Source organism: Clupea harengus, chromosome 13, assembly GCF_900700415.2.
Source record: "Clupea harengus chromosome 13, Ch_v2.0.2, whole genome shotgun sequence".
In the NCBI taxonomy this organism is placed as follows: Eukaryota; Metazoa; Chordata; class Actinopteri; order Clupeiformes; family Clupeidae; genus Clupea; species Clupea harengus.
In genome coordinates this window covers 693,231-720,000 of record NC_045164.1, presented here as the reverse complement: position 1 = coordinate 720,000, position 26,770 = coordinate 693,231, and the positions used below count along the sequence as shown (strand labels likewise).

Sequence of the window (26,770 nt, the reverse complement as noted above, 5' to 3'; positions counted from 1 at the left end):
ACCGCACGGCGGGGGACTGCCTGCTGGACTCCGTGCTGCAAGCCACCTGGGGCATCTACGACAAAGACTCGGTGCTGCGCAAGACACTACACGACAGCTTGCATGACTGCTCGCACTGGTGAGGACACATTCACTTGCACCGTTGGTCAATCTCAGTCTGCCCGTCTGTCTGTGTCTATCTGCTTGTCTGTCTTTGTCTCTCTCTGTGATTTTCAGCAGGCTGTATACTGAATTGCACACTGAACTGTCTGGTACCTTTGTGTAAAGTGTAATTATTTTACGCTTTCTCTTGTAAGGATTAGCGCTAGGGGTTATTTTCTACAATTATGTGTAATTGCTTTCTATTTAAAATGGTTATACTTTCCCAGTAGCCACGTAAAACACAAATATAGCTTATGATTCAGATGAGTTTCAAATAAACACATGTGCCTTTCCCACTAACCATCCAGGATATGCCCTATGTAGATCTGTGTTCCGGTCTGGAACACCCTGCAAAAATGGAAGAAAAGCTTTCAAAGCTTTACTTTGCCAGCTATACTGCCAAAAGACACCAGTTAGTGTGTTGGCAAGCTTCTATCAGTGTCAACTGGGCTGTTTGTGTTTTGTGCAAGGTTTTTGCATGCCTTTTAGGTAGTTAGCCTGCTAGTTTTGGAACAGAACTCCTTATTGCTGCTTTAAAGAAGTGTATTTAGTATTTACTTTGTCGTCAAGACTTTTTCCAAACATGGTTATATGTGAAAGGCCTTACATGACCAGTGAATCCAAACTTGATTTACTGCATAATTTACAAGTACCGGTATGCTCATCTCCAGCACTCATATTGCTCATATTCCAGGTATTCCCAAACTAGCATGACCACATTTTCCCTTGTTCATTTTCTGCCTAGTGTTCGGGACCATTCTGTCCCTGAGGTTGTGTAGCCGTGAAGCTCACATTCATAGCAGGTGTCCCAGTGCTGAATAAATAAGACACTGCCAGTAGGCAATATAATGTATTTATTGGAAATATGCTGTATTTTATGACCGCTGAAGAATTCTTGTCACGTAAATAAAGCTTTGAAATTGAATGGAGAGTGTGAATCTGCCTGAAACCCACGCGTGACACACATGGAGTAATGTTGAGGCGTGTGCTGTAACCGTGCAGAGGCACAGCATGAGAATCACGCTGACCGTCTCTCACCGCCAGATGACACATGCTGCTTGGGTCTCATGCAGGTTAACCCACATGGTCTCTGATAAAGTCATATTTGCACACATGACTACGATGGCTTTTTTCAAATTATATATTTATTGCCCCATAAATACCAGTGTAAGCATAACTTCCTCCTAATGTGTTTCTGATCATGATCATGTTTGTTAGAACATTACGTTAGTTCCTGCCCACTCTTGTTCTCTCTCAATTTCAAAGCTGTATTGACATGAGACAAATTGTCATACCATGTCTGCTTGTATGTATAGATTCATAGACAACAACAGCAACAACAGTGGTCATACTAATAGACTAATGGCTCCCTCTCATGTGTATAGATTAAAAAAGAAGAAGAACAACAACAACAACAACAACAACAACAACAACAACAGTGATCATACCAATAGACTAATGGCTCCCTCTCATGTGTATAGATTCATAGACAACAACAGCAACAACAGTGGTCATACTGATAGACTAATGGCTCCCTCTCATGTGTATAGATTCATAGACAACAACAACAACAACAACAGTGGTCATACTGATAGACTAATGGCTCCCTCTCATGTGTGCTGCTGTTCAGGTTCTACACGCGGTGGAAGGAGTGGGAGTCGTGGTACTCTCAGAGCTTTGGCCTTCACTTCTCACTGAGGGAGGAGCAGTGGCAGGAGGACTGGGCTTTCATCCTCTCACTGGCCAGTCAGGTATACATACACTATACAACCCCCACTCCACACACACACACACACACACACACACACACACACACACACACACACACGTTGGGCGTTGTCACAGACTTAGGCAGAAACACTGAACTAATTGCCACAATTAAAGCCCACAATGAAGCACACAGAAGGTGCACTGTGCTCTTCACATAGAAACAGTTCAAAGCTACAGTGGATAGAGCAAGGCATACAAAACATATACCTTATATGAATATGGTCAAATGTCCTCCTTCAACTAATTTTTGTGCTCTCTCCCCCCCTCCCTCTCCCTCCCATCCCCTCTCTCTCTGTCTTTCTATCCCCCCTCCCTCCCATCTCCTCTCTCTCTATTTGTCTTTCTCTCTCTCTCCCCCTCCCTCGTCTCTCTCTCTCTCTCTCTCTCTCTCTCTCTCTCCTCCTCCCTCCTCTCTCCCTCTCTCTCTCCCCCCTCTCTCTCCTTCTCCCATCCCCTCTTTCTCTTCCTCTCTCTCCCCCCCTCCTCTCTCCCTCTCTGTGTGACCTGCAGCCTGGGGCGAGTCTAGAGCAGACCCACATATTCGTCCTAGCACACATTCTCCGCAGGCCCATTATAGTCTACGGCGTGAAGTACTACAAGAGTTTCCGTGGAGAAACGCTTGGCTACACGCGTTTCCAGGGTGAGTCTCCATAATAAAGCACGCACAAAGGTGTTCATTTCCGAGGTGAACGGGTGGACTAACCACATCAGTATTCTCCCTACGTGCACAGGACGACACGTCTAACCCTGTGAGTGTTGTTGTGCTCAGATTAAGTGGATTTATGTTTGCTTTTAATCGTTTGTGAGACATTTCTCTTTCTAAAAAGGCTCACAGTCAGGTGAAGGTATACCTTTGGTCAGGTTGAATCATATTTTACTAGTTGTTGAGCTTTACAACAGTATCATGAGAGATCATACCAGATTCTAATCCGCTACCCTAGTGACTTCAATCACTCTGTCAACACATGTTGTAGACGGATGAATGAATGGACATATGATGGCTCTTGTACATGTTGAACTGAGCACAAACTAGTAAAGGCAGGGCTATAGTTGCTTGAACTAAATGAGATGCTTTTTTTTGTGTGACAAAGTCATCGGAATCTCAAATTTGGTGTGCATATTCATCGACATGCATGTAGCATGTGTGAGCGAAGTATGCTTTTTGAGAAGACCTCATGGTGAATTTACTGTTTGAACATGTGTTTGCCATTACATACCAAAACAGGGATGTATGGCCAAAGGTGTGTGTCTGTGTGTGTGTGTGTGTGTGTGTGGTCTGTTTTTGATTTGAGTCTTGGATGGGGTGGGGCTTGCGTGAAGGACTACAGTAACAAGCATAGCCCAGATTAATGCCTCACTAATGGAGAAGAAATCAATAGCGTATGTTTGTGAGGGAGAGAGATGGATTCTGGAGTGGGAGATGGATTGAGAAGAGAGAGGAAGCTAGTTTAAAAAGGAGAAGAGAGGAGCGGAGGTGGCGGGAGGAAGGATAGATTGCACATTCACTCTCCTGTGTTTTTTTTTTGTCTCTCTCTCTCTCTCTCTCTCTCTCTCTCTCTCTCTCTCTCTCTCTCTCTCTCTGTCTTTCTCCCTGGCAGCTTGTGTTTCCCCCCTTCGGTCCCTACTCCTCCTTTAACTGATTAATTTCACTCTTCATTTGGAACCTTTTATTTTTCTGCACTTCACCATTTTTTTTTATCTCTTATTTTTTTGCAAAAGCACTTTGAATTTCCACTGTGTATAAATTGTGCTGTGTAAATAAACTTGCGTGCCTTGCTCTCCACTCTCGACCCCACCCCGCCCTGTCCCCCTTGGCGTGTGTAGGAGTGTATCTGCCTCTGCTGTGGGAGCAGGGCTTTTGCTGGAAGAGCCCCATCGCCCTGGGTTACACGCGCGGGCACTTTTCTGCACTTGTTGCCATGGAGAATGACGGCTATGACAATCGAGGCGCGGGCGCCAACCTCAACACGGATGACGATGTGACTGTCACCTTCCTGCCTCTGGTGGACAGCGAGAGGAAGCTCCTTCACATCCACTTCCTGTCAGCCCAAGAGGTGAGAGGTCATGCCAGAACGCCCACATACTTGATATGTGTCTGAGCCTGATGGGTATGAGTGTAAGAGTGTGTAAGAGTGTGTGTGTGTGTGTGTGTGTGTGTGTGTGTGCTGATCTGTCTAACTCTGACCGAGATTGAAAGCACCTTTTAAGAAAGTTCCTCCCAGTTTTTTTTGTGTCTACCACCTGGTTTGTTAATTGGCACATGTCTTCAATCGGGACCTGTGAAGTAGACTGGCTTGGTGCAGAAGCAGAGCCGAACCCAAGGGTGAAACCTTCTGCAGCCCTCCAGTGCACCTCACACCTACACCTCTGCCCTGTCACTTCACTGCTCTGCAGCTTGGAATGCTGTTAGGAAACTATTAGTCTAAACCAGCTCAAAGCGTGCAGTGCAGTTTTATGTAAATGGGTTGAATTTGACCCCAAACCCCAGAATTCCTAATATAGTTAAAGCGTTAAATATGTGTCCTTATTGGTCAGTGTGTGTGCCTAACCTATCTGCTTGGCTGCTGTGTGTGTGTCTGTGTGTCAGATGGGGAATGAGGAGCAACAGGAGCGTCTGATGCGTGGGTGGCTGGACTGCTGCGTGACGGAGGGGGGCGTGCTGGTGGCACTGCAGAAGAGCTCTCGGCGCCGCAACCACCCGCTCGTCACCCAGATGCTGGAGAAGTGGTTGGACGGCTATCGCCAGCTCCGCCCTTGCCCCGCCCTTTCAGACGGGGAGGATGACGATGACGATGAGGATGAGTGAAGAGGAGGAGTCCATCTGCCCTCTTCACAACAACAAAACAGACAGAGAAAAGCCTGCCTCTCTTTCTACACACACACACACACACACACACACACACACACACACACACACACTCAAACATACATACATACACACACACACTGAACACACATATGCGCACACACTCAAAGAGACACTGACACAACTTACATAGCATCCTAAAATAAAAGAAGGATAACCCAGAGACTGTCAAAACCTCTTCTTTGCTGCAGAGCAGGATATGGGCTGGGCTGATAATAAAGGATTCTAGTTTATGAATGCTAACAAACTTTCTAGAGTTTTCTGTGTCTCTTTTTTTTTTTTCCCCAACGTGAAATCTTTACCCATAAATGTAATGCATGTGGCTGTTAAAAAGAGGTTAGAGATTATACCAGCATTTTAAGCAAAAGCAAAATGGCAAAACCTTTATACTGGTTTATAATGGACAGTTACAAAGCACATTTTCAATTATTTTATATCATTTTCTGGTCCAAACATAATTGGCTTTTCTAGAGGGGGACGATAACTGAAGTGTACACGACATCTTTGAGCCTTCACACTCAGCTGAGAAGCTGAGCAGAGATGGCTAAGAATACGGACTTAATAAAACACTGCACATTTATGACAAATCACATTTATATAAATAACATCACAAATTAAATTAATTTATCATGTTTTCATAGGGGACAAGCCCCTATTCGACCCAAAGTCAGAGTCCTTCTGGGTCGAGCTTCAGTCATCCATGTTTGATCCTGTACTTTGTTTTTTTGTGAGGTTTTCAGAGAAAAAAGAAATTATTTCTTCTTTTACTTTTTATGGATGTATGTGTGCCGCGTGTGTGATTTTGTTCTTGTACTTACTGAAGAATTTGTACAGATGCCTACCTGCTGTAAGGACAGAAACATGCTTGTGAGCATCTGTTAGAGTTTACCTGAGTTTATGTCTATCAAGTACCTCATGTGGATGCTAAAATTTGGTGCTTTTACTTTGAAGGGGGGGGGGGGGGGTAAGGAATCTTGGGCTCTGTACAACACTAGTGTCCGTTCAGTCTCAGAGCCTCACTCTCGTCTGTAGTCATTCGCACATTTCCTGCAGGTCCTGTTATTTCTTGTAAATCACCATGGTAACTGTTTCTTTGTGACGTCTGTTGCATTTCTGTCCACCCCAGACATGCCCCACGTGTGTAATGTGTAGATTCTGTTGTCAAAAAAAAAATGGCTTGTGGTTTGTTTACGCCTACAGTCAATGAAAAGAGAATGTTTTGCAGTACTTCTGCGCACTCTGTAAAGCTTGTCTGTTTTATTTGTTTGTTTGCATTTTGTACTCTGTATTTGCATTTGTCTGGCCAATAGTTTGGTCCGGTGTAAATAAATGCATAAAAACATTTGCCTGAAACACCGAAACAGGTTTCATAGAGTGCATTGAAGTATGAAGAAACCTTGGCTTTATAATTACATATTATGTATTTAAAAAAACTATTTCTGTTTTTGACAACACAAACACATATTACTCCTTTCAACATTTGAAGAACCTAAAAGTGTATTTTGAAATCTATTTCATAATAACCTGAATAGTTCACATTTTTAGAAGTACTTCGAAGAACGTGGCCAACACGTCTGACTTGTTTTGTTTGTTGTGTTCCATTTCGTTCTTTTTTTTTTCTTTTGATTTTGCTGACGGCTGGTTTTAAACTGTCTTGTGTGATGGGTGTATTGTTTAAAAGACTTAATTTTAACCAAAGTGATCATTAACCCAGGTTTGTGGGACATTTGCTGTGAGCTAGACCCTCTTTTCTGTTTCTCTTGCCATGGATCACAGTACTGTTCTTCAGGCCTCCCTGGTGTTTTAGTGTGTGTCCCTTTCTAGTCAAACAGTTTAATGGACATCACTTGTGTTGTTGCTTTGTATTTATGCAATAGATGCTCTTGTGACTATGATGGTATTTGGGATTAGGTAAAAGTCGGACCTTGTTGGACAGGAGCATATAATGAGGGGCACGACTTATCAGGAAAAAAAAAGAAAGGAAAAAATGTTTTTGAATGTCCACTTCTAAAGCCTCTATAAACCTTTATCAGAGACCATGTTAGCGTGTCTGGTCTTTCTTTAGTCTCTCACTCCTTAAGTTCCCCTGTGGCGGCTCCTGACACAAGGTTGTTGCACGCACAACAGGTGAACACACTGATGGGAAAAGCACTAGTGAGTGCTTGAGAAGTAATGAAACGGCACTCTCTCACATGTCCACAAGCACAATAGCATAGTGACGGCCTGTTGTTTCAATTGATTGTTGCCTGTAATCTCCTTTTTTTCCCACAGCTGACAGGAAGCAGTTCCTTGCAGTGCAACAAGTATTTTGAAACCCCTGTGACATTGATTTGCTCACAAGTGCACTTCACCAATTTGACAATATACACCAATTGCACAATCCCTCTAATTGCACCCTCCCATACACACCCATACACATACACACACACATACAAACTGGTAAAAGGCCCCAATACAACTCTAACATTTTAACCATTTCTTCGCCTCTGATAATATTACAGATGACCAATAAGTTGAGCGTGTATTTGCTGTCTCTGCAGGGGATTCACTCCAGTACAAAGGCAGTGAATTGTTGATACTACCCACTAGTGGATACAACCACTTACTACACACACTGCTAAGGGACCAGCTGCATGTTGAGGTGATATTTTTCTCTCCTCTGTAAAATATTTCACTACTGCTCTGCCAAGTGCTTTAGTGTAGCATAAACTCTGAGAACCTTGTAGAAATCCCACTCCAGCCAGTCACTGGTTTGGCATCAAAAAATTGAAATGTCTGGTTATACTACAGAGGACTGTATGTGAGGAAGACTGGTGGGACAGAGGTAGTGAAAGGAAGAATGAATGTTAGGGGAGAGGACTTGACATGTGAGGGGTCGGGGTTAGGGTAGGCTGTAGGTCATGTTTGCCCAGCAAGCCCTATACTCTCAACACATTCCAGCACGAAAAGTATGCCATCAGAGCCACCACATATTTACATCACATAGAGACCATTTTAATATTCTTCTTCAGGATTTACATTAGACAAACACTATCTCACATTTGATAAGAGGTCTTTGATGACAGGATCCATCTGGACAGATCCTGTGCTGTACAAAAATATGATAGGCGCTTACGGTAAAGTATAGTTCTTTGTATACACCTGCCAGGGATCGGCAAGTCCACCAGGCTTCTTGACCTAGTTAGATGTAAAGGAATCTGACGAATCAGTGAATGCCACTGAATAGCCTTCATCGCAGGTTCTGGTTGTGTGTTTATGTTCGTTATTCTGCCTTTACGCTCTACTTTGGAAAGCACTTTATTTTGTGGTTCAGCCGCGTAAAAACATTCACAAGGACATCCTAAAATCTAAGCTATGTGGGTGATACCGCAGTTGGAAAGATGGTTGACCCATTGGTGCTTTTCAAGGTTATTCATTACAACAGGGCCTTCTTCACCCCTATGTGAAATTTGGGGGTGCAGTGAAAATCTCTTAAAGGTACAGTAAACAGTTTTTGCTGTCAAAACATGAAATGTTTCTGGACCTATAATGGTCCAAGTCTGAAGGCATGACAATGAAGTAGTCTTTTTTATTTGTTAACTTGTTTATCTGTTTCAGCAGTACCAACCAACTATATAAGATACAAGAACAAATGTAAACTGTCATATCCTGATTGTTTTTTTTTTCACAGCAAAAAACATTAACTTTGCCTCCTCACTGCATCAGATCATTTTCAATGACATTAAAGCTAGTGCTTAAGGCCACTGTGTCTGCAGCTTCACTAGGCCTGGAGTTGATGCATGCATGCTGTTGCATTTCTGCTGTTGCATGTCTACTGATGCATGCATACTGCTCCTTGACCTTTACCTGGCCACTTACCATACAACCAGGCCTCAGGACGAGGGGGGTATGCCATAACTCCCCCTTGTAAATCTATCATCTCTTTCGAATGAATGACAATAATGCTTGTTGATTAATAAATGTTGATGAATGCTAATGATAATCCCCAATTTCTCAATAATTAATGTTAATTCTTACTCATGAACAGACTAGGTAGACTATTCCTCTTCATTTTTTTGGTTTTACACCTTGACCACTGCATACAGCCAGGCCATAGTTTGCCTGCAGAAAAATGTGGTTGGACAGTGTGGTTCCTCAGGTGCAACATCGGAGGTGTTTTGGGGTTTAGAATTTGATCACAGGGGAAAGCTGCTATACCTGTTTCCCACAGGGTACCCCTACATGCACAGAACCTCTCCACTGCCCCACCGTTTTGTGATCTCAAGAATTATTCTCGTTTAAAAAGTCATATCTCTATATACCTCAAACTGTAAACTTTAATAGCAATGTTTCGGCTACAGCCTTTTTCAGGGCAGTAGGCAGTACCAGCAGTAGCCCAAAGGCAGTGGCCGAAATGTTTCAGCTCAAGAATTGTTATCAACATCGAAAATGGTCACAGTGGAATTTGACTGATAATGCCACAAAGTAGTGATCCTGGTGGTACCAGCTGATTCTGGTCACCCTGGAACGTTCAGGACACCATATCCTGTTCAGCTGAATGTGGGTTTAAGGTGAAGCGATATGTTTAACTCTAACACTTGAAGAGTTGTAGGAAGATCTACACGTTTTCCCAGTAAAAAGCTGTTTCAGTCATTTCCTATGTATTTGTGACTTCTTAAGCTATCTCGAAGAATTTTCAACATACAAGCTTAAAAATAGCCCAGATACAAAGATTCACATTCCTGATCTGTGGCTGCAGTACTCGGCAGTGTTACCACAAACGGACAGCAGATGGCAGCTGCTGCATTGCATTACAGTTCCAAGACAAAGGTATGACTACAAGTCTATACCACTGCACCTGAGCACTTCCATTGGTATTCACCATTTGCAATGTATTTCTACAACGGCAAGGAAGATTTTACTGGTAACTCAAATCAGTGGGCCTGATTGCGTTAAAGATGTCGTTATCACTGAAGAAATTGATTTACATTCATCTTGATTGTCATCGGCTTGGAGGGCTATGTTTAACTCACAAATGTATTACATTGGTTAATACTGTTCACCTCATAACCGTTAACAAGAAACTTTGCTCTTCGTGTACAGATGATCGTTAGAGGTCTGTAAATGTTGACATGAATATCGTCCTCTCATCCTTGTCCCGTGGTCTACCTATTGTTCTAACTTCTCCCAAACATGTAAGGTCTGCACTGTAGAACAGTGAAAGTGTTCTCCTCGATGTGTTACACCATTTTTGTAGAATAAAGTATATGAAGGCGCTAACTTTGCATCTGTGCGCAGGCCCGAAGGCAGATTCGTGTAGTCACACGATTCATCCTCTTTTGTTGACAGGCTGGAACATAGGACCTGTAAATATTCTGAAGTGCTAGTTAGTATTATAGCAATGATTGACTTTGCTTACACAAAGTCGTAAGAGCCTAGTGCAAAATAGTGAATGCACTGACGAAAGAGCAAACTGAATAAAGATGCAAAGAAGTACAGCAGAAAAATAGAGAGCTCCTGATTGAGGAATAGTTTTGTTTTGCGTTAGCTACCAGCAGCAAAAAGATTCCTTCAAAACTTACCTACCTACCTACCTGCTGGCTTGGCACTGCCTGCATCCGATAAGAGATGTGGGTCTGACAAATACGGAGGAGGGGAGGGGTGTGGAGCGCAAAGCAGAAGAGTATAGAAAGGAGAGGAGGGAGCCAATAAGACACTCCAGCGGGACAGGGGTTCAAGACAGTCTTACATGGGGATACATCGCGCAAGGAAAATACAGGATTAGGGAAGACGAGCGGATTTAGGTGTTGTTTAGGCTGTCTGGGAGCACCAGAGCACAGTTGACGTGAATGTGTGTACCCGCCGCGAGCACAGGTCTTTAATCGGTAATTACTGTATTTTAAAAGGGCATTTCCAGCGGTGCTTTTCCACTTTTCTTATTGGAGACAGACACTTGTGAGATAAACTGATCAAGCGCGGGGAAGGATTGGATTGTGACAAAGTTTTCGGACTGCGTACAACTTCAAGAAGAAGGGCAACATTCAGGATGCGCACTCTGTTACTACTGGTCCTGTCCTGCCTCCTGTGCGTTGGACGCTCGCAGAAATTTTCCGCCCTTACGGTAGGAATATACTCTATGTAAACTAACGTACAGCGGCGAAGCACGCAAAAATAATGATATTGTAAAATGAGTGTTTGAAGGAAAAATGTTGTCATTTAATGTGTTTTACTTGATGTATGTGAATACAGTTCGGGGTAAATTAATTTACATGTCTTTTATCCAAAGAGAAGTTATGACTGGTTGAAATTAGTAGGTTGTTGAAACCTGTTGGAAAACAAAAGGAAAGAGAAACCAAACGTCTTTAAGTAATTAAAATATAACACTATGATCTACCAGCAGATCCCTGTCATCAAAATCCGCAATGCTCTCCAGGAGAAATCAGTCGGGAATAACATGTGGTTTAGTTTAGTGGTTGAATTGTCCCAACATTTTATCCTTAGCTGTGTTCATGTGGGTCGGGAATTTAAACTGTGGAATGTTTTACTGAGACAACGCTGGAAGAAAGTAGTGATTGCCTTTATATCCCAAGAGACTGAATGCGCGCGGAACATTAGAAGGAGATGCGAAATTTGAAGTTTGTATTCTTGACAAATTGAGAGCGTTTGCAGGCACCTCACACGCACATGCTTATTTAATAAACAGCCGATCTCATATATCTTCCACTGCGCCATTTTTGCCAATGACATGATTATTTAAATTCTCAAACCCTCTTCCATTGCCTTTATTTATCCTCAGCTCAGCTAATGAATTCTTTCCACACATACTTCACAGAGTTGTAATACCAATGACAGGACAGTAGGCAGACATATTTCTTAGAATATTATTGTAAAGTATGAGGAGATTTTTCTGACAGTAAGACATCTGCACCTAGTCCAGAGCCTGTACTGGGCCACAAGAATTGGGCCTCGGCTGGCAGAGAGGGTTATGAGGCTGCTGCCAGCCGGGCCCAACAGAGGGGGCTTTGGAGGGTTGGAGTGCCAGGGGATTTACATAAGGCCAATATCACACTCTCTGCCTGCCAAATAGTTCTGCAGTTGATTGACATTGTGGGAACAGTCCATTTTCTGATCCAAAGAGTCACAACAGTCAATATTTGTGTATGACTCAGGTAACCTAATTGAGCAGGTCAAGCAGGAATGCCAGAGTCTAAGTATCCTACACCTTTTTTGTTTAAATTCTGCTCATTTAATTTCAAGAGGTATGTGGCACCTTGGCTGAGGACAGAAAACATTTTTTTTTCTCAAATTGTACAGGTATTTCAAATATCTACAAAAACTTCATGAAGGTTCTCTCTTATAATGACAGAGTTTCAGTGTATCCAGCCTGGTTCACAACTAAGCCTAACCATGTTTTCTGCTTTTAGAGTGATCTGGTTTAACGTGTTTGCTTGTTCCATCAAGTGTCATGGCAAATGCAATTTTTTTTATCTGAAGGTATCCAGTGAAATGTGTTTGTCCGTCGGAATATTTAGATGTTTTACTGGAACATCTGGGTTTTTCCTCTCTTGGTCTGGTCGGCTGTCTCTGTATCTGTCTACTCTGATAGACGACCCCCCCACCCCTCCTCTCCCCGGCCCCCTGAAAAAACAGCCCTGGTCTGCTCTAGCTGTCTGTTGTCTGTTGCTGCTTTGCAGAGATGCAGTGTCTTAGGGCTGTCTTTGTCTTACTCTCCCTGCTGACGGGTGATGATGGGGTCGTTAGTGGCATGGCCAGAACCTACACCCCTAGCCAGGGGCTTCCTGTTGGCCACATGCTCCAGCGCGGCTTAAACAGCAAACTGAGTGGCCGTCAAATTAAGCCTTACAATGATGCGCTGTGGTTTCTGTGGGGTACCTGCAGCTCTGGATGTGGAGTTTGGCACAGCTCTTATTGTTTCCAGGGGCTAAAGTAGAGCATTGGGGTTGGACTTGCTGCCAGCCCTGACAGTCAGAAGACTGAGAGGCTGACGTTATGGCTCCTTATCACCAGGCTCTCTCTGGAAGACCCAGCCCCTGCCACCGTTTGTCTTCCCGGCCCTTTGGGGGTGTTGCGTGTGTTTTCCCTGACGGACTCCCACTGGAGCCGGCCTGTGTGGCGTTGATGTTCTGGAAGCGTGACTGATAATGGTTGCAAGAGCGGGGTGCACGCCCTGCACCAGTGCATCCCACCAGTGCATCCCACCAGTGCGGCCAGAGAGGCTAGCTGTGGAGCAGTGAAAGAATGCACCGTGTCAGAGCTTTGCCCCCGTGATTTAGTGTGGGGTGCAGCAGCAGCCGCCCCCAGTGTCATTATTTATGGGACATGCAAGGATGCCTCAATATCCAAATGGAAACAAATGGCTGTGGGTTGTTAACCCAGAGGCGGAGGGGTCAGAGAGCCTCACTCCCGTCTGCCCAGGGCCCTGTGGAATGTGGGAGGAAGCGTTGCATTGTGCAGGCTCACATTTGCAATCTGCAATCACACTGATTCACACACACACACACACACACACACACACACACACACACACACACACCACACACACACACACACACATACACACAGACACACACTCTTGTACACGTACACACACTCATGTACACGTACATATGCACACCGCCATGCACACACACACACACACACACACACACACACGGACACACACTCATGTACACGTACATATGCACACCGCCATGCACACACTCACACACACACACACACACACACATTCACCATATTCCACACGCACACACACACACTGAGTCGTGCATGCACACACACATGCATGCACACTCATACACCCACACACACTTATGCACACACACACACCAACACTCTCATGCATGCACATGTTCATGAATAGGTGCACACACAAAAACACATGCACACACACACACACACACTGATAGCAGTTTTGTACCACAGTAAATGGAGACTCAGTCAGGCAACGGTAGAAAAATCAGGAACAAGGTTTTATTTATAATGATGCGCATCCAGGGAGCTTCACATAAATATCCACCAGCTTCTCTGATTAGAACAGAGAAGGTCTCAGTTTAAGTATCCTAGGTCTGACAGGAGAGGGCGTTAATCACCGGGGCCCATCTTACGTAGGTCACACAGAGTCAGGAGAATCACCAGGCTACCATCATCAATTGTTCTCCTGGCAATTTATGATAGATGTCTAATGACGCAGAGAATACAAGGACTAACAGCGACACACAAAGTGGACTCAATCACACACACACACACACACAGTCCCAGAGACGTTCCATTCTTATCTCTAAGAACACAGGGATAGGATATACTCAGAGAAAGTCACACAGATAATAGCGCATAAAGTTATACATGAGAACACATGTACATTCTGCGATTCTTCTACTTAACCTTCATTCTGAAAATAAGAAAATGAAGGACTTTGAGTGTAAGATTCATAAGACAATTCTGATTGGCACTCCTTCAACACACACACACACACACACACACACACACACACACACATGCATACACTCAAACGCACACACATACACACACACACACACACAGTCCCACCTCACCCCACTATTCTGTTTACAAATAAACCATTTACATCAGCCACAGAGTTTCTCTCATATCTCCCTGGCCCTGAGAGGAAAGAGTATCAAGTGCCACTGCAACCCCGAGGCTCCCATCTTAACCTGCCTGAAACCTCCTGCACTCCCCCAACATTGCTTTATTTGTGACGACCAACTGTATTTCTTGGTACGGAAACCAGCTATTAAATTTGATAACTCAAGTCTGGCCAGATGAACGCAATGTATCCATCTCCTGGCCTTAGAGTCATACCGGTTCAGCAGTGCAGGGAAAATTAAGATGGTGCCTTGCTTGGATTTTAAATTAGTTTTGATCCATGAAACAGCAGAGGATGTGGTTGTAATGTCAGCATCGCAGGCAAGTCTGACTCTACAAACCTTGGATCATTGTCCGATCCCAGACACTGAGAAAATGTGCCCTAAGCAGTTTTTCCTGAGTGATATTCCATGAGAGCTGTAGTGATGTTTCATTATTAGAGGTAAGGGAGCTTTTGCTCTTATCTATCAAAAAAAAAAAACACATCCAAGTTGGTTGCACATGACCTACCCTCCATGTCAAACGTAGCCCCCATACTTACATAAAACTGTGCACCTGCATGGAAGAAAAGAAAGGATCTTTTTTCAACCGTACCCTTTTCACATGACTTCCACTGGCCTTTTCACATGACTACCACAGGCCCTTTTCACAGGAACCCTTTTCTCTTTTTTTCTTCTTCTTCTTTCCCCCCTCCTTTCTTACATCTTTCACAGCAATTAAACGCCTTCGCCTTTGATTGAGTTAATAGCCTGGTTAAAAGCTGTCACTTTCTTTCCCCTTCCACCATGCTGGAAACTAATGATTCCCAGCAAATCCCGGCGTTCCTGAAGGAAACTCCCGCTGAGCCGATTTAACACATTTGTGACGGCTCTCGGCCAGGGCCCCCGTCGGGCCGTGGTGTGAGGGGCCTCTCATGGGCTGCGGGAGCGGGGGGGGCCCTGGCCCCTGTGGCCCCTCAATATGGCACAATGTGCTCTCTGCTGGAGCCTCGCCTCCAGAACCTTCCATTCAGGCCCTCAGTGTCTGAGTGCTGGGAGGGGGTAATAGGATTTGATTTGTACGCTGGTGGGTCCTGAAAAAAAACTGTCAGATTTCTCTCTGTCTCTCACCCTCTCCCACACCGCCCTCCCCACCCCCTTTAGTTGTTGGACTTAAGTCCTCATAATTGTTTTGTTTTAGCCAGGGCAGCACTCGTTTTTTTTCCCTTTCTCTTTTTTTTGGGTGGGAATGGAGGACGGAGAGCAAGACAAAGGCAGCTGTGGGGACTGGGGGGGGGAAGGGGGGCTTGAAAAAAAGAAAAGGATTCAAGCCTCAACAAGCGGCCCTTTTTCTCCCTTTGGGTCTTCTCCTCCGTGGGCTCCCTCTCTGGGCCTGAGTCATAAGTCACAGTGGAGGAGGCCTGTGCTGGTGGTGGTGGTGCCGGGGATCATCCATCACTGCCACCTCCGTGCCTCTCCATCCCCCGCAAGGCTGCCAAGACTGGGACTGGGGCCTGGGCCTGGGCGCTCCAGAGTGAGATGTCACAGGAAAGTCGGCCCCGGCTGTCCACCCACCCCCATCCATCACTGCGGGCCAAACGCCGGCTGAGGAAAAGCCCTAAATCAGGCACCAGAAAGGAGTAGGCCCAAGTGGACATACAGTACTGTTAATGGGGATATATTTGATATTTGAAACAGATTTCTATTAGATTACATTTCTATTAGATTTCTATTGGATTTCCATTTAAATTAGATTTCTATAGGATTTCTATTCCTATATAGATTTCCATTCCTACTTAAACTTCTTCTACAATTTCTGTCTCTTTCTCTTAAGGGCACTTGGTAGGATTAGGAGTATTACTCTGGAGTGGTATTCTACAGCTCATTGGATCTTGTGGGAGCTAAGAAAAGTGTGAACAGTGGTGGGTTATGTGGAGTTAAGCGTAGACTCAGAATGACTGACAAAGGAGCGTGTTGTTCTGAAAATGCCTACAGCCAGACATGGAAAGCTATAACTCCTCTAACTGTGTTACATAGCAAGAGTCCTAATCCTAATCCTCGCGTTTAGCTCTGCCATTGATTTGCTGATTGAAGACAAAGGTCAGTCAGCGAAGTTCAAAGCAAGTTGAACAAGTTTTACCCATAAACACTATTCGTGTCGAACGCCTCATGTGCAGAAAGTCTTGTGTCTAAGCTGTCAGTCGCGTAGCCCCCCCTGACCGGCTTTTCTTCCAGCCGGATCAGTGGCGTGGAGGCCTTGGCTGTGCAGGGCCCTACCGCGGCGGATGGCTGGACAGGCTGATCGTGATTGGAGCTGATCTTGGCTGGCCTAGTTTGCGACGACAGGCCGATGCACAAGTTTTTTTTTTTTTGTGACTTTTTTCATGCCTTCCGCGCTCCATCGGACGGGAGAGCTGTGAAAAGAAGTGGCTCGGCAATGGGGGTGGCGGGTGGTTGGGGGGGGGCGCGGGGGGTCACAGCTGCGGGCCCCAGCTAGGGATGTTACTGAAGGAGGATGGGAAGGCTAAAGGGGCACAGGGGTTTGGGGGTGGCAGGGTTCGCTGACCCGAGACGACGGGGGACTGTCAGTCAGGAGCGGTAGCGCGAAGGAGGCCACAGTCCCAGACCTCCCAACACTCTCGCACACATGGCCAGCAAAATGCCAGCCTTTCATTTGGATGTTAATATTCATGCATTCATGATCGCGCTCCGAAATAAGTCGGGAAAGAGGAAATCAGACACTTGGGGTGAACAAGTGCACGTAGTTGTGGTGTATTTCTGTGAGAAGAGGGTGGGGGGTGTCTGGAAGGAATTAATGGAGTTTTGTCATCTATTATGTCCTCTGATAAATGAGGGACATATAAACAGGACAGACAGAGAAAAGAGGATGAAGTCAATTGTGAGTGGTCTTTGACGGGGACATGTTGTCTTCCGCTTTGGCAATGTGGGAGAGTGCCGGTGTCCCCCTCTCGCCCTGCACAGGCTGCTAGGCTTGGATGTTTTTTTGTTCAACATTTGAAAGTTTTTTTTTTGTTGTTCCTCCGATAGGTCTCAGTGGGACAGAGGCCACCGAGAACATGAAGAGGTGCATAATTGACAAAAATAGAGAGAAAGAGAGAGAGAGAGAGAGAGAGAGAGAGAGAAAGAAAGGAGGAGGAGAATTCACTCATGCTGAATGTGTTTCAACCAGCCTCTCCCATCCGTTTCATCCCTGGCTGATTTACGATGAAAGATGTAGGGAGCACCCCCCCCCCTCCCCCACCCCCCTTTCCCCCCTCCACCCATCTTGGCTGAGGGCAACACCATGAAACACTTATCCAGGTGCACCCCTGCAGCACTCTCTCTCTCTCTCTCTCTCTCTCTCTCCCTCTTTCTCTGTCTAAACACAGGAGGCCTTCTCCAGCTCCGTCTCTGGGGAGCTCATTTGTAAGATGTCAGAGAGGGCTAATTTCTTTAGGCTCTGTAATGATTCGGCCCACCAATTTGTAGGGAATGTCTTCATTTCCCCGGTTGAAGGTATTGATTTATACAGCAGAAGAGACTTGTAGGTATGTTTGGCTTTTAGCTATAGCATGGGATGATATGGTCAAGCTGAAAGGGAAATTCTTTGATGAACATTCATAAAGATATGAATTAAAGGGTGATCAGTAAATGAACACATTGTTATCAGTGTTATTTAACAGGCATGGTGCAATGAGGAATTGACACAAACCTGTGGTCATAACACAGCTGTGTTAGTTTAAGCACCTCTTTTAATGTTCAAAACAAGTGTTAGGTCCTCCCACAACTGTCTTGCACCACCACTTGTTCACTCTCTTCCCATAAACATACCAGCAGTGCCTGCCCAGACTGTACAGCTACCCCATGACTGCGCCGTATTGACACAAAACAGCACACACGGTATGCATCGCCCTGAGCCGTTCATCCAGGCATCCATTCACTGTCTCCTCATTCAGCAGGGCAGTCCCGGGCTGCCGCCGTGGCTTTTGTCCGCTGCCAGCAGGGGGGGAGGTTTAATTTTGCGGTCGGCCGACACAATGGCGGCATTGACACAGGTGATCCGATGCGTTCAGGCGCGAGGACGCGTCCGCGGCCACAGCCGCTCTTTTCACTCGGCCGAGGCGAGGTGAAGCGGGAGGGTGGGAAGGAGGGGGGTGGGCACTGATTGCACAGGTGTTGGCAGCAGCAGACAGTGAAAGAGGAAGCGTCCAATAAGGCCTCGTCCGATATCTCAGCCTCCTCCGCTCCCCCCCTCACACCCCCCCTCCACCTTGAGACAAGACGTGGCATGGCCGTCCTCTGACTGACAGGGACTCTGCCTCAACATTGAGCTGAGCAGCACTGAGTCAGAGTGGGCCAAGTCAACATGAGGACTTTTCATGCTTTGGGTTTTGGGTGCAGTGTATAGTGTGTTTGTGTATGCAGCTTTGCTGTTCAGGAAGCACAGGCATTCTGTGCGCTGACAATACACAGCTTAGAGCAAAGGGAAGAGAAGAACTTTCAATGAAAACAAAAAGATATTGAATCACTGCCGTCACAACGACACAGTCTTATTCATCTCCTATCCTTATGCAACAGCCTTTTCTTCTTGGTTTGTAAATATATGCTCCTATACTGATGTCATGGCCTTTTCTTCCCCAGATTGGAAACATAATCTCATACTTTGATGTGATTTCCTTTTCTTTCCTGGTTCATAAACATATTGTCCTATTTTTATGTCATAGCATTTTCTTTCCCGGTTTGTAAACACTTCCAAAAGTATTCTGTTATAGATGCCTACATGTGAAGGTTGTAACCTCCACTGTGTGCAGAACAATACATCTGTGAAATTGTATAGAAATTGCTTTCCATGAACTCCCTCTCCTAACCCCTACCCTTTCTCCATCTCTTTCTCTCTCTCTCTCTCTGTTTCTCTTTATCTGTCTCTCTGTCTCTCTTTCTGTCTCACTCTCTCTCTCTGTCCCTGTCTCTCTCTGTCTCCCGTTCTCTCTCACCCTCTCTCTCTCTCTCCTTTCTCAGTTTTTGCGGGTGGAACAGGACAAGGAGTGCAACATGGATTGTTCTGGAGCCCCTCGGAAGCCCCTGTGCGCCTCAGATGGACGGACGTTCACGTCTCGCTGCGAGTTCCTTCGTGCGAAGTGTCGTGACGCCCAGCTGGAGGTCATCCGAGGGCCGTGCAAAGGTCAGGTCACGAGTCACGCTTCAGCTGTGCCTGCCGTGCCCCGGTACGCTGCGGGTCACGCTGGAGATTTCTGGGGTTAAATTCATTGTCGGATAATTGATGCTGTTGCGAGTTAGCATGACAACTCAAGGCTGGGGCCATTTGGAGAAGGGAGGCCTGAACCAAAAAAAAAAAAAAGACCAGTTTTTTCCCTTGACTTTGCACTTCTTCCTCCAACACCATCTAACAAAAAGGATTATTTTACAGATAAATATTTGCGCTGATAAATCATGCCTGGGTGTTTTATGTTATGATCATAGGTTTGATGACTCCACAGGCCTCTCTGTGGTTGCTTGCTTTGGCCTCTCTGAGGGAGCTGCTGGAGGTTTGCATCCGCTGACTTTGTTAAGGTTACTGTGCTTCTGGCTGCCGGGTTTTAGATGACATGCATCGGACATGTGATACGTAGTCTTCCACTGCGATTGCAAGCTTTGTATATATATTTTTTTTGCAGGATAGCACCACAGCAGTAGCCATTTTACACTGCACTTTACTGTTAGTTGCAAATGAACCTTACAGAGAGAGGAGGGGTGGGGGGGGGGGGAGGGAAGGAGAGAGAGGGAGAGAGAGGGAGAGAGAGGGAGGGTGAGAGAGAGTGAAAGGGAGAGAGAGAGAGAAAGGGAGAGAGAGAGAGGGAGGGAGAGAGGGAGGGAGAATAGAGATATATTCATATCAGAGGGAAAGTTGGATTGGGAGGGAGGTGCAGAGGGCCGCTGGTGTGCAAGGAGGTTGAACAGCTCACAAACCACAGCATTGTGTTGACTGTGGCAAGAGGGCTCCTTGTGTTGACCCCCCCCCCCCCCCCCTCCCCCTCAGCTCTCTTTAACTTCCAACTCTGTCAGTTCATCATTCAGCAACAAAGGACAATGGCTTATTCTTGTTCGTGTGAATAGTAGATCAGAGTGAGAGTGAGAGAAAGACAGATAGCGAGAGAGAGAGAAAGACGAAGGGAGAGAGCGAGAGAGGGGAGAGAGAGAGAAGGAGAGAGAGAGCAGGGATAGTTAGTGAATGAGAGAAAAAGAAAGCAAATGGAATTGAGATCTCAAAACTATCATTAAACAAGATCCATGATGGCCCTTTTAGATTTCCCATGGGTTTACCCCCAACAATGAGATACAAAATGGGACTTAGGGTAAGAAAGATCCAACCTTTCAGTGTACTGGTGGGCATGCCAGAGCATAGAGATGGGCTCCTCATACCTAGGTCACAGAGGCCGCGGCTGGCAACACGTTTCTTTGCGCCAACACCGAGGGCAGATGATTCAGCTGTCAGTTTTTCCAGACGTGCGTCTCTGGTCGGAACCTTGCACGCAGTGCAGGACGAGAGCTCTGTTTTTCTTTTTTTTCTTCTTTTTCTTTTTCCTCTGTTTTTTCCAGTGAGGGTTTGAGTGTCTCCCATCCCAGCCTTTCTGCAGCTCCTCTGCCACTTCTCAGCAGCCGGCGCCCCTCCGGTCTGGCACGAGGCGGGCAGGCTGAAATAAACCAGCACTTGCTTCTCCCGTTCTGTTTCCCCTCACCCGGACAGGGCATGGCATCCCGGCCACAAGAAGCCACCTCGTCAGCCGCTCCGACTGGTTTAGAAATCTGCCTTTGTGGAGAGAGTGGCTATGCGTCATTGTATGAATTGCATTTAGTCGCAACCGAAGCACAATTTTTGTGGGCTGTGTGTCATAGACAGTCAAAGCGCAGACATCCGTTATTCGCCATCCGCCAGTTAGACTGTCATTCAGTGTCAGCCATCCAATACAATAAATAGAGCAGGGCAGGAGAGAAAGTGGTTAATATCCATCAGCGCCCGCGGGGAAAGACGCTAAATGAGGACATCATCTCTGAGAAAGCTCAGAAGCCCAGTTTCCAAAAGGTTTCATTCCTATTAAAATGTGGAGATCAGGGACAGACTGCTTCCATGACACGAAGATGCCAGTTAAGAGAGTCAAAGACAAAGTACGTTTTTCTTCCCCTTTTTTTCCCCTCTCTGTGCATCAGCTTTTTCATGAAGCTTTCTGGAACATTCTTTTGCGAGTGTGTGTGAGCTGCTGAGCTCCTTGATGGTTTTACCACGCGACCGCGGGGCTGGTGCATGGCAGGCCCTAATAAGACTGGGATGTTGGTTCTCTTCCCAGCCACACGCGTGGGCCGCCACTTCCGAAACATCTCAGATGATCTCCACTCCCCCCGACCCCCGTACCCCCCACCCCCCCCGCCCCCATCTTTCTCCATGCGCTCTTCGCAGAGCGAGCCGTTAAATATGAATGTCTTTCCGTTTCCCTGTCACTTTCTCTTCTCCTCCTTCTGCTGTTGTTCCACCACAATCTTCTATGATTTAGAGCGGCATTCATCAGCGCTGTCTTTGCGGTCTGTGTGTCTAAAAGTCCACTTTGTGTTGGATCAAGTGATTGAACTCCTTTGATGAGTGCACAGCACAGCAACAGGACTGTATGAAACAGCTGCCTCGACCGAGAGACAGTTAATTATATGTTCCACATAAATGAAGATGAATGGTGTGTTCAAAAGTAATGTTAGTGTTGTTGAGGCTGCAGAAGCATTTAGTTTGACGTAAAAAGTCCCTTTCGACATATCCTACAAGTAAGGAGAACCTAGACTTTGTCATTTTGGATAGATCAGTCAAATGTCCTGGGACTGAGTAAATCTCTTGTTAAGGCATCAGCCTGAGAAATGCTTGAATAAGTGGCCACTAAATAATACACAGCCTCCATTGGCAGGGTCTGCTTAACCTGGTAAAGACCTCATGTGTTGTCGTCATTTTCAGAGGCATCGAGATGTGTGGCTGAGAAGAAATACACAGAACAGCAGGCCAAGAAGCTCTTCCCACAAGTCTTTGTGCCTGTATGCAATCCAGATGGCACATACAGTGAGGTAAGGATGCACGATTAAGCACAGCCAACACAAAGAATAATCTGATATTTTATTGGTATAATGGCTCTTGTAACTTGGAACACAACACAACCAATTTGATGGACTTCTTGATGTACTATTTGATGAACTTCTTGTAATTTGATGTAATTTGACATTTTGCATGATATGCTTATTATATGATTCAAAAGTGAAAGATGCAATAGTTCGTATCTAGATGTAATAGATAGTCTAGATGTAATGGATAGTGTAAAATCTAAAATCAGTCTTGTGTGTTGATTGACACGTAGGTGCAGTGTCATAGCTACACAGGATACTGCTGGTGTGTCACTCCTAATGGCCGCCCTATCAGTGGCTCGGCTGTAGCCAATAAGAAGCCCAGATGCCAAGGTAAGGAAATGCATAACATACATAAACATTGTGCATATTTTGAGTCTTGGTCAAATTTACGGTAATGTATCTGCAGGTGTGACAGCAATGCAATAGAATTGCGATTCTAGAAGATAAGTCAGGTTATTTTTTCAGCATTTTTATGGTTTAGCACACCTGACAGCCATTACATGAAGCCCCAGATGTTTATACGCTCTGAGGTATCCAAAGAAGGACGACACTTGGAGGACTTTTCTGGGGAAGTTCCAAAATATCAAAGTTGTTTTAATGAGTTTCGAATCCCCAAGCTCATCACTGTTGAATTATTTGCTGTTAGCAAGCAAAAAATATGAGAATCACTGTAGTAGCATTGGGCAACTGTAGAAGAATTTACGCGTGTTCCAGGGCAGCTGTGGTTGCCAAACAGTCTAATAATGAAAGCCACATGCCTGTGCGCTGGCGGGACCTGGAGCTCCGTGACTGTCGACGACTGAAGTGGTTGCAGTTGAAAGACTGTCGCTGGAAGCAGCGCATGCCTCAGGCACGACTTTGCGTCTCAACTGAGGACAATTGCATTGCGCGGTTGTGGTAAAGATGGCTTATTTGATGACATTATTGTTTGCAGCCCCGTGATGGGTTCATCAGATTCAAAGCCGGGAGGATGATTGCGATGCAAGTGTGACTTTGGCATTAAGCCGTAGCTTCATCTGCTGCTTAGGGATTCACGTGATCACTCATTTCGTTACATTTACTCTCAGAAGCATGCAGGAATGCTCGTTCTAATCCACATGTCTTCAATATACCCCTCACGGACAAGAATGTAGCACATTAAAACCTTCTGCTGAATTGGCGAGTGGAGCTTAGCACATCTATTGCTAAGACCAAGTGGTTCTCAGCACAGTGTTTTGCACAGCGCAAGGGACACTGACAGCTTGGCTAATGACAGGCTCTCATTTTCAGGGTCAAAACCTGAGAGGGCCAACCCTCGAGAACCAGCAAAAGGAGGTAAATATCTTCAAAGACACATTTTTATTCTTCAGTAATCAGTAAGATCTCTCTTGCTCCATGTGTGGCCTAGGATGACCTGAAGTATGTGTGTGTGTGTGTGTGTGTGTGTGTGTGTGTGTGTGTGTGTGTGTGTGTGTGTGTCTCTGTCTGTGTGTGTGTCTGTGTGTGTGTGTGTGTGTGTGTGTGTCTCTCTGTCTGTGTGTGTGTCTGTGTGTGTGTGTGTGTGTGTGTGTGTGTGTGTGTGTCTGTGAGAAAGCGGTTGTTTGCGTCCATGCACCCTGTGGCCACCTGTTCCAGCTTGCCAGTCTTATTGGGATTATTTCACTGATATGTGAAATATGTATGAGGTGCCAGAGGGCGGGAATTAGAAATGGATGCACTAATAACAGCCTTTTCATTTTCACAGCGACTAAAATTAGGAGCGCCAGGAGGCCCAACTAACATTTTCCCTCAGGTTGATGGCTTTGTCTCAAGGAGAGCAATCGGAAAACTGTGCATGATATGTGTTGTTTTGATTTTCTTTATAAGGATAACCTTTTGTATTGCTCTTTTAGAGGGATGGAAGAACCCAGTCTTTCGGTGTGTGTGCTTGCTTGTGTGTGCGTGTGTGTGTGTGTGTGTGTTAGTGTGTGTGTGTGTGTGTGTGTGTGTGTGTGTGTGTGTTAGTGTGTGTTAGTGTGTGTGTTAGTGTGTGTGTGTGTGTGTGTGTGTTAGTGTGTGTGTTAGTGTGTGTGTGTTGTGTGTGCACGTGCCTGCGTGCGTGTGTGTGTTTGTTTGAGACAGAAAGCCTCCAATGTTTGTAGTGTGTTTGTGTGACAACATACCATTGTTGCTCCATTTTGCCTTTTTGTGTCCTAGGTTCTAATTGTAGTACAATCCTCTGATTACAGTAGAGGAATTGTTGATGTTTGTCTCTCCTGCGCTGCCACTTCTCTAGGAATTACTACATTTCTATCTCTGTATATCTATGTATATATTTATCCCAAAGCATGCATGCTGCCTGAACCCAACCAAGTCATTATCCATAGATCAGCCATTGTTGCTGTCATGATGACAATTGCATTGCCCAGTGAATGATTGCGGTTCCCTCTAAATTGGCTAGCTAAGCAGGCTAGACAGGGGAATAAACTTTAGATTTGTGGTATCCTGGCTCTGGAAATAGCTGCTGGTGAATCAATATTTTGCTTATGCTGAGGCCCAGAGATATCCCTCCCTTCATAGGTGGCCTCTCTGTGCCTGGGAGCCCGCTCTTGTGTTCCATAAACAGTGGACTTAAAAGAACTGGGAACAAATTGAGCCAGGTCCTTCCTCCATACCCGGCTCACGGTGAAGAAAATGTTATTACCTCAGAGCATATCTGCAGTCTAGCTGTAGCTCAGGCCAATTTTATATCAGCAAGAAGAAAGGGGAGATAATAAATGAGATGGTGGGAAGAGACCTGGAGGTGTTCATGGCCAGAGCGAGCCTCATCAGTGGGTTTGTGAAGTCAGAATATTGCGGAATCTTTAGCTCGTATTCCATTCATTCTTCTGTGCAGTCATGCTGCTGGGAGGGTGAGGTATGTGGTGCAGGACCCCTTCCTCAGCTTCCATCCCTCTGCCAACCCTCCAGTCCCCAGGGTGGCTTATCCCCTTCAGCTGGCAGGACGTGACCCCTCCGTGAGGCTAACCACACCTGTGGCTTTGGGGTTTTCCTCTCCCTGGCTTCAACCAGCATCTTTCCCAATCCCACTCCCAGCTAAAACAAACAAAACAAAGCAGGAGAAAAAAAGAATTCACATAAATAAAACGAAATAGAAATAAAGAAAGACCCCCCCCCCCCCCCCCCCCCTCAACACACACACACACCCATTCGTGCTACGGAGCTGGTAATTGTTTCATCTCGAACATGTGTGTGCCTGGTCGTTGTATGGCTCTGTGGCCTGGCACGCCTCTGCTCTGCTGGGTGATTTCATCCCTCTGAGAGCTGCAGACTGATAGGGACTCCACAGATCGCTGCCGCGAGCTCAAACTGGAAACTATTTAGTGGCGTTGCTGTCGCGCTGGCCTGATTTATGTGGTTCCTTTTGGTATTTTTGGGGATATTTGCTGGGATGAATTGCAGCCATGTATATTGACGCAGTCATTATGTTGATCATCTGGGCGAGACTCATGATGAGAAGTGATGGGCCTGCTGTGTTTTTTTCTAATCAAGGACTTAACTTTCAGTTTTCCTTCCAGATTGAAACCACTATACACTATCCACCTCACACCTGACCTCCCCCTCTTTCTCTGCACTACACTTCTATGATGTTTTTCTCTCATCCTTTTCTCTCTCTCTTTTCACTCTTTTCCATGGGAAACTTTTCCTCTTCCAAACTCTCTTCTTCCTATCACCCATCCCCCCCACCCTATCCCTATCCCTATCCCTACCACCCCACCCCTGGCCGGGCAATGTGCAAATCACTGATAACCAAAGTTGCGCTGTGACAATCTAGCTTACTCTCATAATTGTAGTTTCCTTGCAAATCTTTTCCATTCTAAATGCAGATGAGTCGGAAGGCCTCGTGGTGGAATCTCAGCCCTCGATGGACGAGGAAGGTGAGACACAACTGCCCTCCTCTTCCTCCCCTCATTTTACCATCATCATCATCATCATCATCATCATCATCATCGCCCGACCACCATCATCACCATGTGGATGTGACCAAATGTATTATACTGAAGTCACAACTGATGTCTGTCCACAGAACAATAGGATGGGAAAGATCCGTGATGATCTGTTTTCATAATGAATTTCCCTGCTTACTTATAAGATGATTAATTTGGCTCTCGGTATCATATTACTGACACAACACATTAAAATCAGTGGCAAAATGTATATTATATTACCTTTTTTTACACTTTCATCCCTCTGAGGTTTTAATGTTTAAATGTTTTCATCCTTCTTGGGTTTTCGCTTT

At 45.5% G+C, this 26,770-nt stretch overlaps 2 protein-coding genes across 9 annotated transcripts in view; both read left to right on the top strand.

Annotated features, from left to right (window-relative positions):
- Nucleotides 1-6,816, top strand: part of LOC105902321 (ubiquitin thioesterase zranb1-B-like) — a 19,548-nt gene extending 12,732 nt beyond the window's left edge. For all 5 annotated transcript variants that reach the window (XM_031579533.2, XM_031579535.2, XM_031579531.2 and 2 more), the window contains 5 exons: nucleotides 1-118; nucleotides 1,772-1,892; nucleotides 2,422-2,551; nucleotides 3,736-3,965; nucleotides 4,499-6,816. The exon at nucleotides 1-118 is cut by the window's left edge and continues 81 nt beyond it. In XM_031579533.2, coding sequence (XP_031435393.1) covers nucleotides 1-118; nucleotides 1,772-1,892; nucleotides 2,422-2,551; nucleotides 3,736-3,965; nucleotides 4,499-4,717 — 818 coding nt within the window. In that variant the 3' untranslated portion in view covers nucleotides 4,718-6,816. The remainder of the gene's footprint in view (nucleotides 119-1,771; nucleotides 1,893-2,421; nucleotides 2,552-3,735; nucleotides 3,966-4,498) is intronic.
- Nucleotides 6,817-10,381: 3,565 nt separating this feature from the next.
- smoc2 (SPARC related modular calcium binding 2) overlaps nucleotides 10,382-26,770 on the top strand; it is a 29,216-nt gene continuing 12,827 nt past the window's right edge. The window contains exons 1-6 of one of the 4 annotated variants that reach the window (XM_031579240.2): nucleotides 10,382-10,877; nucleotides 19,378-19,540; nucleotides 22,349-22,455; nucleotides 22,743-22,842; nucleotides 23,782-23,826; nucleotides 26,325-26,408. In XM_031579240.2, the coding sequence (XP_031435100.1) occupies nucleotides 10,803-10,877; nucleotides 19,378-19,540; nucleotides 22,349-22,455; nucleotides 22,743-22,842; nucleotides 23,782-23,826; nucleotides 26,325-26,408 (574 nt within the window). In that variant the 5' untranslated portion in view covers nucleotides 10,382-10,802. The remainder of the gene's footprint in view (nucleotides 10,878-19,377; nucleotides 19,541-22,348; nucleotides 22,456-22,742; nucleotides 22,843-23,781; nucleotides 23,827-26,324; nucleotides 26,409-26,770) is intronic. The other 3 variants (XM_031579242.2, XM_031579241.2, XM_012829879.3) reach the window with 3 other exon arrangements.